The sequence below is a fragment of the Nymphaea colorata genome, chromosome 9 (genome assembly GCF_008831285.2).
Source record: "Nymphaea colorata isolate Beijing-Zhang1983 chromosome 9, ASM883128v2, whole genome shotgun sequence".
NCBI classification, from domain to species: Eukaryota; Viridiplantae; Streptophyta; class Magnoliopsida; order Nymphaeales; family Nymphaeaceae; genus Nymphaea; species Nymphaea colorata.
Window position 1 is genome coordinate 1,116,052 of NC_045146.1, and position 12,363 is coordinate 1,128,414.

Below are 12,363 nucleotides of genomic sequence, written 5' to 3' on the forward strand. Positions count from 1 at the left end.
GAATATGGGTCTCTTAGAACTGCGTTGAACACTAGGGTTGATCCCATTAATATGGAAGACTTGCTTGCTATGTTGCTTATTCATGAGGCGCAATTGGATGAAGTTGATAATCTCCCTATTGGAACTCCATCAGCAAATTTTACGATGAAAAATCAAAATTTTGGTGGCAATCGCTTTAAACATAACAGAGGTCGCAATAAAACTCAAGATCGTTCTTCGAAAAATCAGGTTGGATCTTGCTTTGCTTGTGGAAATAATGGTCATATTGCTGCAAATTGTCGCACAGTTTGTCAAGCATGTCGTCAGCCTGGCCATGGGGCTTTGAAGTGCAAAGCATATAAAATACAGAAATTTGATGCTGCTCCATCTATTGAAGCGCATACTGCTGATGCTTATGGGTCATTTGATCATGGAGGATGGTACCCTGACTCTGGAGCCACCCATCATGTAACGCCAGATTTCAACACCTTGACAATCCAATCTAACTACAATGGAGGAGATCAAGTTCGCATCGGAAATGGCCAAGGTTTGAACATTACACACACTGGTACCTCTGTTTTCTCTCATCTTGATTCTAAGTTCATCATGAAAGATATTTTACATGTGTCATCTATCACCAAAAATTTGCTTTCTGTACACAAGTTTACGAAAGATAATGATGTGTTGCTTGAATTTCACCCGCAATTTTGTTATGTTAAGGATGCCAAGACAGGGCAGGTTCTTCTCAAGGGAAATAATGAGCGCGGGCTCTACAAGCTGCACTTGGGAGATATTGGGAGTCAACCAACGGCTCTTCTTGGTGAACGAACTATGCAGCAAAAATGGCATGATCGACTTGGGCATCCTTCCATGAAAATTGTGCAGCATGTCCTTAGTAAATATGGACTTCCTTCTAGTTTCAATAAAACTGACTCTTTGTGTGAAGCATGTCAAATGGGGAAGAGTCATAGTTTACCTTTTTCTAGTTCATCTCATGAAATAAATGGACCATTAGACATTATATTTTCTGATGTTTGGGGCCCTGCGCTCATTGCTTCCATGCAAGGATATTATTATTATGTTAATTTTGTTGATGGATATTCAAGGTTCACTTGGTTATTTATTATTAAAAGAAAGTCTGAAGTTTTGACTATTTTTCGAGACTTTCAAAAACTTGTTGAGAGACAATTTGGGCGACCCATCAAGGCATTTCAAAGTGATTGGGGAGGAGAATATAGATCCCTATCCACTTACTTAAAGTCATGTGGAATTGATCATCGCATTTCTTGCCCTCACACTCATCAGCAAAATAGGAGAGTCGAGCTAAAACATCGTCACATAGTAGAAACAGGTCTCGCCTTACTTGCTCATTCTAGCATTCCCCTCAAGTTTTGGGATTTTGCCTTTCTTACAACTGCATTTCTTATTAACCGTTTGCCATCACCTGTTACAAATATGAAAAGTCCATTTCAGCTGCTTTTTAACCAAATCCCTGACTATGCCTTTCTTAAAACCTTTGGATGTGCCTGCTACCCTCATCTTCGTCCTTACAATACTCACAAATTACAATATCGCAGCACCAAATGCATATTTCTTGGCTATAGCACCACACACAAAGGCTATCTTTGCTTGAATTCTTCCACTTCAAGACTCTATATTTGCCGTAATGTCATTTTTGATGAGAATGTTTTTCCTTATCAATCCACATCTGCCCCCAAACCTAAGCCACCATCTTCTTCTATCTCTCCACCAATGGAGATTCCTCTCCCCATTACAGCCTGGTCACCATCACCATCACCACCACCATCCATTTCTCCACATGAACCTGCCATTACCACATCACCACCATCTTCCCCTTCACCACCCGCACAAACATCACCTTCCACTTCACCACCCTCTCCCTTCCCACTATCCTTACCTAATGAATCACCTCCTCCAGCCCCCAAAACTCACTCCATGATCACTTGCCTCCAAACTGGATCCATTAAACCCAACCCCCGTTACATTACTCACCTTACCGAGTTGCCTTTAGAAATTGAACCTAAAACTTTTACCCAAGCCTCTAAACTCTCCCACTGGCACAATGCCATGCTTAAGGAATACAATGCTTTGATGCAGAACAACACTTGGATTCTTGTTCCTTCCTCTCCCTCTCACAATATTGTTGGCAATAAATGGGTCTATTGTATCAAGAGAAAAGATGATGGCAGTATTGACAGATATAAAGCTCGTCTTGTGGCCAAAGGGTATACACAGGAATCCGGCATTGATTACTTTGAAACTTTTAGCCCTGTGATTAAACTCACTACAATTCGAATTGTTCTTACTCTTGCTGTTTCACACAATTGGGTGGTTCGCCAGTTAGATGTCAACAATGCGTTCTTACAGGGCACTTTATCTGAAGATGTTTATATGTCACAACCTCAAGGCTTTGTTAATACTCAATATCCGCATCATGTCTGCAAGTTACAGAAAGCTCTTTATGGACTTAAGCAAGCACCTCGAGCCTGGTTTCAACACCTTAGTTCCTTTCTCATTTCAAACGGTTTCTCCGCCTCCAAGATTGACACTTCACTATTTCTCAAATTTGTGGGTTCTCATTCCATCTTTATTCTTATTTATGTTGATGACATATTGATCACTGGAAGCTGCTCCGCCGCCATTCATCAGCTTATATGTCAAATGGGGTGTGCATTCTCAATAAAAGATCTTGGGCATCTACATTATTTTCTTGGAGTTGAAGCACAGTTTACACCTCAAGGACTCTTTCTTTCTCAACGCCAGTATATGCAAGATCTTCTCAAGCAAAGCGACATGGTTGATGTCAAGCCCCTTCCTTTGCCTTTAGCTGTTACCGAAAAGTTATCCAAGTTTGATGGGACGCCGCTACTTGATCCTACTCCATATCGCCAAATTGTTGGTGCTCTATAGTATGCTACCCTTAGCAGACCTGATCTTGCTTATGCTACTAACAAGGTCTATCAGTTTATGCAAGCTCCTACCACTGTTCATTGGGCTGCCGTCAAACGCATACTTCGCTACATTAAGCACACTCTTCATCTTGGGTTTCTTATTCAGCCGTCCTCACACCTTTCTCTTACAGCATATTCTTATGCCGATTGGGCTGGAAATCCTGATGATCGAAGATCTACCACCGGTTTTGCCATCTTTCTTGAAGATTCATTGGTTTCGTGGTTTGCAAAGAAGCAAAATACTGTTGCTCGCTCCAGTACTGAGGCAGAATACCGGGCATTGGCCTCCACTGCCGCCGAAGTTCTCTCCATATCATATTTTTTACACGAACTTCGTCACCCTCTTTCCACCATTCCCCGGCTCTTATGTGACAATATGGGTGCTGTTCAATTGACTGCCAATCCGGTTTTTCACCAACGAACCAAGCATATTGAAGTCGATATTCATTTCATCCGGGATCATGTGTACAATCATCGTCTTACAGTTCATCATGTTCCAGCTACTGTCCAACTTGCTGATACCATGACCAAGCCCCTTGCTCGCTCACCATTTGAATCCATTCGTGTCAAGCTTAACGTCCTTCCTAGGCCGTTCAGCTTGAGGGGGGCTATTGAAGATAATGCTCAAGGAAACAATATCGCTGGCAAAATTGTTGTTGTTTTTATTGACCAAAAGATTAGGAATGAAAATCAGAGGTGTAACCAACAATATCTTCAAGATATTGATGCCAATCAAGATCCTAGAAATCAGGAAATGAATGACCCCTGTATTCCTTTAAATGTTAATGGAACCTCTCACACAAATGATTGAGGCGTGTGAGAGAGAAACCTTTGTTCGTGGACGTAGACTCGATCCTGAGTCGAACCACGTTAAAACTCTCTGTGTCTTGGTGTTTTGCCTTTTTCCCTTTTATTTCAAGTCTTCCCCAAATCCATTCTCCTCTTCTCTTTTAAAATGGAGAAATCTGTTCATGTATCAGGTCATATACTGCTAAAATAATTAACAGAAAATGTTAAATTTAACGAAACAATAATCTTGTCTTCTTTCGAACATACATGCACAGAAATTTACGCATGCAGATAAGTTGTCCCTGAATCAACCTAACAAAATTACACTAGGTTCGTGAGGAATTGAAACTATGCTACTTTTTGTACTGAATATGGAATATTGTCAAATCTTATGCTATAGAGCATGAAGATCACAGTTATTTGATTAGTTTCATTGAAGCCCAGTTTCATGTCTCATGATCTCATACATTGGCCTGTTAAATGTGGTTAATACAAAAGCAGTGTTTTAAGTTAATCTATACCCTTACGTTATTTGAATGGAGGTGGTAGCAGATCAGTGGATGAAGTTGCAGAATGAGAGAGGATTTAGAAAACTTGAAGTGAAGGAGGACATCTGGAAAATGATTAATACAGAAGGAATGATTCTGGAAACACAGAAAGGCTAAAAATTAATCATTATAATTTTGCACAACCAGCAAAAACACGTATTATTCCAACAAGAAAACTATTTTATTATTCGAAAGTAGAACTAGAAGAGAGCAACAGATTAGATACAACTCAAAAAAGATCGACAACAAGCCATTAGTGTCAAATTGCACTTGATTGGAAATTAAACTGAAACAAGAAGACATTAATCAGACTTCACTGAAGCAAGTAGAAGACATTATTCACTTCTCCCACATTTTAACTTGTGTATAATGACAGAGTTCTTCTCAACCCATTGAGCTTATGAAAGAAGAAGGGTTGGGCGGGATGGGAACATCAACTGCACCTTCAAGCATTTGTGTCACCTTCTTCATTGTTGGCCTAAGTGATGGGTCTTCTTGAATGCACCACAATGCCACCATTACCATCTGTCTCACCTTCTTCATGTCATTCTGAGCATCTTCATCGTGCTCCACCAACATCTCCAATTGTTGTCCGACGAAGCAATCATAGGCCCAATCAACTAGTATCCCCGATGGTCCATCCTTCATATTGAGTTCCACATTCTTCCTACAACACGTAATCTCCAGCAACATCACTCCGTAACTATAAACATCAACTTTCACTGTGATAGCCATCTTCCTAAACCATTCTGGGGCTACATAACCTCTTGTTCCCCTTATGTCTGTGTTGGTCTTTGTTTGATCTTGTCTGAGAAGCTTGGCTAGTCCAAAATCAGAAATTTTGGGAATGAGATTGCCATCAAGAAGTATGTTTTCAGGCTTAATATCACAGTGTATGATCTGTGTGCTACATTCTTCATGGAGGTACATGAGCCCCCTAGCTATACCAAATGCAATTTGGACTCTTGTGTTCCACTCTGGCCTAAGGCTTCCAAGGAGGAAGCTTGACAGAGAGCCTTGTTCCATGTACTCATACACTAATAATCTATGAGGACCCTCGTCGCAGAAACCAAGCAGTTGGACAAGGTTTTTGTGATGTGTTCTTCCAATCACGCTCACTTCTGTTCTGAATTCCTTGTCCCCATTTTCCATCAACTTGTCCAATTGCTTCACAGCAATAGGCCTCTGACCATATGTAAAAACAATCATCCCTCTGTAAACAGTGCCAAAAGAGCCGCTGCCCAACTTCTCCTTGAAATTCTTAGTAGCCTTCTCGAGTTGTTTGAAACTGAATCTCATCAACTTCATCTCAGGCTGCATAGAACCTACTAGTTTTCCTTGTCTATGTAGATTACTTCTCCTGTGGCATATTAGAGTGATACTCTGAATAATGATAAGGAGGAAAATAGTTACCGAGATGACAAACAAAACAACTTTGACAACTTCAAATCGTGACCAATTGCTCCTGCCATTGGATGTGATGTTGGAGCGACCTCCTTCTTCAAGCAGGGAACTGTTGTCCAGTGATACCTTAACGAAAATTTTAGAACCACCTGCCATCTTACCACTACGCAATGGCATCCGCTTCTTGTGGCAGTTTGAGTCCGAATACACAGCTAAAGTGCAATAACAATCAGCCAAGAACCAATGTCTGCATCCGGCCTCGTCAATATTTGATTTAACAGCATAGTCCCCACCAGCAAAATTCACATGTTCAATCGTCTCCAGACCATAGTCATCTGGATTGTACTGCCTGCAGTCGGTGATTGGGATATCCTGGTTGCAACCAAGTATTTTGTTATTGGCATCCACATAAGAGAAACCGCTCGGGCACAAACAATCAAAGCCTTTGTTTTTTCCAACGCAGTAACCATTCTGCCCACAAATGCCCGGCATTTCACATGAATAAACTTGAGTTTCCCAGATGACGTTCCAGGAGTTCGTCCAAGACTTACTTCTTCCCTTGGGGTAATTATAGAGCCTGAAGATCCCATCATTGTCAATCGTTCCTCTGAAGTAGAAGTCCTTGCTTGGCTTGGGAATCCGGCTTGCAGGTGTTATCTCAACAGTCTTATTTTTTTCCCACTGGAAGATGGAGATTTTTCCGGACTCGTCGAACACCAACCTTCCCTTTGTTCCAGCAGTGTTTGATGCATAAGTTGGTTCCGATATATCACTGTAGCTAACAAAGTTGCCATCACCTTGCATTTGGATGTAATACCGGCCGGTGGAGAGATTGGTTGGTGACACTGGAGCATAGAGTTTGTAGCCTAGAGAAAGTGTTTGAGTGGGGAGTATGGTATCGGTGGGTGAGTCGAAGCTTTGCCACTTGAACTCAAATCCAGGTGAGCTCTGAAGCACCAGGTTGCCTGTGTCTAGAATGGCAGCCTGCGTTATGGCGCTACCACCTGAACTGCCTCCAATGCTGAAAAACGGTTTGCCATTTGCATCATTTATGACAAGCACACCATTGTTGGTTAGCTCCACAGTGGAACCAGGTGGAGCGGGCCTGTCTCTGTTTGCTGTCCAAACTAGAGTCTTTTCGGGGATCTTTTCATAACGAACACCGACGTATAGATTGTCACCAACCCTCGAGAAGCCAAAGGAGAACTCACCAGAGGGGGAGATCCAGGATGCGCTGTTGTCAAGGGAAGATAAAGAAGAGCCTAGACTTACGTTTCGGTAGGGCTGTGCTTCCACTGTTACATGTAAGAGAGATGAGCAGCAGAGGAGGAGGAGGGTAAGAAAAGCCGTTGAAGCAGCAAATGAAAGGATGGCCATGGGATCTCTCTCTCCCTCTCTTGCTCTCTCTCTCTGAAATGTGAACAGGCGGAGGTTTTATGAGAATAAGAATGGCAGAAGTAAGAGACGAAAATTTCTTCCTGAGATTTGTATTTTGTAGTCCTTATTTTACTGTCTATTTTTCAATATTTGCTGTTTCATTTTCTGGTTTTCAAACATGCTGCTGTTTAATTTTGAATATTGCACTTGTTTACCGTTCAGTCTACTGCTTTTACATAAGATATCGTTTGAGCTTGTGAAGAAAAACTGGTTTGGCCTTTACTACAGTCCGATACATACGCATGCAGTAGCTTGTAGCATTTACAAGCACTTCTTCTAGTAAATAAAGACGTATATGTAAATGTTATCCCGAAAAAGCTTAAAAAATGATATGACATTTGTTTTCTTCCTGATGTATAATTAGGATGTTATGAATTGAAAAATGTAGACCATCAATTTCAAATTCTTGATAAAATCGAATATATGCTTCCACAAAACGTAAATTTTTATTAATGTTAAGATTTCCTACATAAAATCACATTGATAAAGTTAGTTTTATAGAAATTACTTGTACATATGTTTTGTTCTTTTCTAAAGTTTAGTTTCCAAAACCATCCCTCCTTCGTTTGTATCTATGGTCGTCTTCAAGTCTAGGATAAACTATTTTTTCAGTTATACTTGATCATTTCTGCAGTTTATAACCCAAAGATAGATTGATTCTCAGTTATAGTTGGCAATTTCTGCAGTTTATAGCCCAAAGATGATTATTTCTGGTCAACTAAATGCGAAGGATGAATTAAATAAACTAAACAAGAGAACGGCAGATATTTGAAATATAGAAAACTAGTGGGGACTTTTATGTAAGTACTGTGGTCCACTTGCTTTCCCGCGTTGAAAAGTCTAAAGAGAAGTGTGGCCCAATATTGTGTTTGATGACGGAGGACGATTAATATTTCACGCATTGACCCTCTAAATGTCTCAGTCGAACACTCTTTGACTTACAATGACATCGATATATATATATATATATTTATTTATTTATTTATATTCTTACTTTATACTTATCAAAAGTTAATTATTACTGTTTGCTGGGCACTTCAAATTATTTCCCAACGTAAAATTAAGAGCAAATGTTTTTTCAGAATAATAAAACATAAGCAATTTCCAGATAAAGGACATGAATAAGGTAACAAAACAGGATAAGTATCTCATCAAATGAGACGCTCATTTTGTTTGTTATGTAATGGTCATGCTAATTCATCAAATTAACGAAAAGGAAAATAGAGATATATTTATCAGCTTTCAGAAAAAAATTTGACCACGTCAGCTGAGTGCAACAAGTCCTCCAACGCTTTCTATTCACAAATGCACACTTTACTATAACATGCTCATGTTTCAAAACTTTTCACTGCATCACCAAATGTTCTCAAAATATGTTCAAAATACCCTCGATTGCTCACCACCTACAAGTTATCCCTGGTTGATTTCTGGAAATGCTCCTGTTGAGGGATAGACCTTCCTCCTTTTGTTAACAAAGAATAATAATTGCAAAAAGAAAGATTCTATTACTAGATGGCCAAAGGGAGAGGAACACACCCACCCAAAATGAGATCCGTCTGACCGGGGCCTGAGCCTACTGTGGAAGTGGTTATAACATCGTCCCCGAACAGATAGATCTCTCCCTTTCTGCATCGAACGGCCAGTCATAGCCAGTGGTGGAGCTAGGCCATGGTGGCCACATCCTATCTACCCAAAACCCTTCTCCACTTCCTATCTATAAGTTATTATGTTTTTGATCCAGATCTTGTGGAGATCTGCATTTCATATTTCCTTTTGTAATAACATTTTCTGTTGCATACTTATCTCCTCCTTATTGCAATCTTTCCACGAATCACTGCCTGTTCTCTTTCTTTGAGTTGTAATCTTTCCTTGAATCAATGCTTCCTATCCTTGCCTGATCTTCACAATTGGCTTCACACTTGTATCCCATTTGTTCAACAGCGTAACCTAAAGTTAAGAGGGAAGGAAGCTCTTTGGGCTCCAATGTGTCTTTTTTCAAAAACTGACAACCAAGTGTTCCAGACCCCTACCTAAAGTGTCTTATGATAGAGATTAAAATATGGTGTTACTATATTCAAACTTGAAGAAGGCAGTCTGTTGTTTAAGAATATAGCAGCAGAGAACACTTCATCATAATATTTGGGCAACCATATAAAAAATGTATCCTTCCAAAACGAAAAACAATTTATTGTTTTATAATAAACTAGAAGAGAGCAACAAACAACTCAAACAAGGAAGGCCTACAATTTAGTGTCCGACAGTACAAAACATTTATATCAAAGATAAGTCGAATGGATCCCAAGCTAAAACAAGTAGACGAAGATCAAACTTCTTCCAGGTTGACATTTCATAGAAGCACATAGTTTCCTTATCATTCTTGACATTTCATAGAAGCACAAGTTTCCTTATCATTCCATTGAGCTTATGAAAGAAGATGGGTTGGGCGGGATTGCAATGTCAACTGCACCTTCCATCATCTGCGTCACCTTCTTCATTGTGGGCCTCAGCGAGGGGTCTTCCTGAATGCACCATAATGCTACCATCACCATCTTTCTCACCTTCTTCATGTCGCTCTAAGCACCTTCATCGTGATCCACCAACATCTCCAATTGTTGCGAAATGAAGCAATCATATGCCCAATCAACTAGTATTGTCATGGGCTCATCCTTCATATTGAGTTCCACATTCTTCCTGCAACATATGATTTCAAGCAACAACGTCCCATAGCTGTAAACATCAACTTTCATGGTGATAGCCATCTTCCTAAACAATTCTGGGGCTACATAACCTCTTGTGCCCCCATGTCTGTGTTGGTCTTTGTTTGATCATGTCTGAGAAGCTTGGCCAGTCCACAATCAGATATTTTGGGAATGAAATTGCCATCAAGAAGTATGTATTCAGGCTTAATGTCACAGTGTATGATCTGTGTGCCACATTCTTCATGGAGGTACATGAGCCCTCTAGCTATACCAAATGCAATTTGAACTTTTTGGTTCCAGTCTGGCCTAATGCTTCCAAAGAGGAAGCTTGACAAACAGCCTTGTTCCATGAACTCGTATACTAGTAATCAGTGAGAACCCTCATCACAAAAGCCAAGCAGTTGCACAAGGTTTTTGTGATGTGTTCTTCCAATCACTGTAACTTCTGTCTGGAATTCCTTGTCTCCATTTTCCATGAATTTGTCCAATTGCTTCACAGCAACGGACTTCTGACCATATGCTTAAAATATCATCCCCTTGTAAACGGTCGCGAAAGAACCACTACCCAACTTCTCCTTGAAACCCCTGGTGACCTTCTCGAGTTCTTTGTAACTAAATATTTTCAACTGCATCTCAGGCTGCAGAAGACCTGATTCTTCTTCCTTTCTGTGTGGAATTCGTCGCTTAATGCAGATAATTAGAGTGACAGATTCAATCATGAAAAAGAGAATAAGACTTACGGAGATGCCAAACAGCACAATTCCACCAACTCCAAATCGGGACTGCTTGCTCCTACCATTGTATCTGATGTTGGACAAATATGGTGGAAGGGGAAAGGAATTGTTGTCCCTTGGCACCTTAAATAGAGCCTTCACGTCATCTGTCCGTGGCTCGCTATTGCGTAACGGCATGCGCTTCTTGTAGCATTTTGAGTTCCCATAGACAGCCACGAGACATAAGCAATCCTCTAGGCATGATTGCCTGCACGTGCTTTCGTCAACACTTAGCTCTGCATACTCCCCACCATACCAATTCACATTATTAATCATGTGTAGAACATAGTTCTCTGCTCTATACCTCCTGCAGTCCGGCATTGGGAAATCTAATTTGCAACCGAGAAATCTGTTTTCTGCGTCCACATAAGAGAAACCGGCCGGTGGACATAGGCAGTCGAAGTCATTATTAGATGTCTTGTTGGTGCAGTAACTGTTCAACCCACAAATGCCCTTCATATTGCATGCATATTGTTGAGTGGCCCAGATGATGTTCCAGGTGTCTGACGTATAATTGTTTCTTCCCCTGGGATATCTGTAGAGCCTGAAGATACCATCATAGCACATAGTTCCTCTAAAGTAGAAGTCCTTGATTGGCGAGGGAATCTGGTCTGCAGGATTTAGCTGAACAGTTTTATTATTTTCCCATTGGAAGATGGAGAGTTTTCCAGACTCATCGAACACCAAACGTCCTTTTGTTCCATACGTGTTTGAAGCATAAGTTGGTTCTAATATTTCACTGTAGCTAACAAAGTTACCATCACCTTGCATTACGATATAGTACCGGCCAGTGGAGAGATTGGTCGGTGAAAATGGAGCATAGAGTTTGTAGTCAAGCGCAAGAGTCTGAGCGGGAAGGATGGTATCAGTGGGACAGTCGAAGCTTTGCCACTTGAACTCAGGCACGGATGCGCTCTGAAGCACCAGGTTGCCTGTGTCTAGCATGGCAGCATGGGTGATGATGCTACCATCTGAACTTCCACCAATGTCCAAAAACAAGTTTCCCTTTCCATCTTTTATGATGAGGCTACCATTTTTTGTTAGCTCCACAGTGGAACCAGTGGGCGCAGGCTTGTCCCTGTTTGCTGTCCAAACTAGAGGCTTCTTGGGGATCTTTTCATAACGAACACCGACGTCCAGATTGCCGCCCACCATCGAGAAGCCAAAAGAGAAATCACCAGAGGGGGAGATCCAGGCCGTCTTGTTGTCAAGGGAAGATAAAGAAGAACCTAAACTTATGTTTTGGTAGGTCTGCGCTTCTGCTGATACATGTAATAAGGAGAAGCAGTAGAGGAGGGGGGCAAGAAAAGCCATTGAGGAAATACAAGAAAGGAAGCACTCTCTCTCTCTCTCTCTCTCTCTCTCTCTCTCTCTCTCTCTCTCTCTCTCTCTTTCTGTGTGTTTGGTATGTACAAGAGGAGGATTCGTTGGGTAAGAACAGGCAGATGGTAGAAACTATAAATTTGCTGAAATCTATTCTTGCAAATGACTCGCCGACTTCACGCTGACGCGTGGAAGATGGGTAGACCGTCATCTGTGACCTCTGAGTGCAATAATCCTCTTCTTCTTGACTTGATCCAAGAAACGACTTTGGGGAATCAATAAAGAGTGGCCCCTTACAGATGAGATTTCGTTAGAGGTATTTGTCATGTTAGCAATATAACGTGACATTGTCATAGATACTTACACATAGTTTTTAAGGCCCTTGTCATATACATAATATATATATATATATTTATATATCTATATATAAAGTCTCCGA

The 12,363-nt window shown here is 40.8% G+C and overlaps 1 protein-coding gene and 1 pseudogene across 1 annotated transcript; both read right to left on the minus strand.

The window, feature by feature from the left end:
• Positions 1–4,672: 4,672 nt before the first annotated feature.
• LOC116260190 (G-type lectin S-receptor-like serine/threonine-protein kinase LECRK3) lies at positions 4,673–7,069 on the minus strand. Its single transcript, XM_031638334.1, has one exon. It carries the CDS (start codon positions 7,067–7,069, stop codon positions 4,673–4,675), a length of 2,397 nt encoding a protein of 798 aa, XP_031494194.1.
• A 2,468-nt stretch (positions 7,070–9,537) lies between these two features.
• On the minus strand, positions 9,538–11,915 carry LOC116260192 (G-type lectin S-receptor-like serine/threonine-protein kinase LECRK3; annotated as a pseudogene).
• Between the last annotated feature and the right edge of the window lie 448 nt (positions 11,916–12,363).

What these genes read in the sequence shown, in the direction of transcription:
- LOC116260190 (XM_031638334.1), bottom strand. Translation starts at nt 7,069, where the DNA reads ATGGCCATCCTTTCATTTGCTGCTTCAACGGCTTTTCTTACCCTCCTC.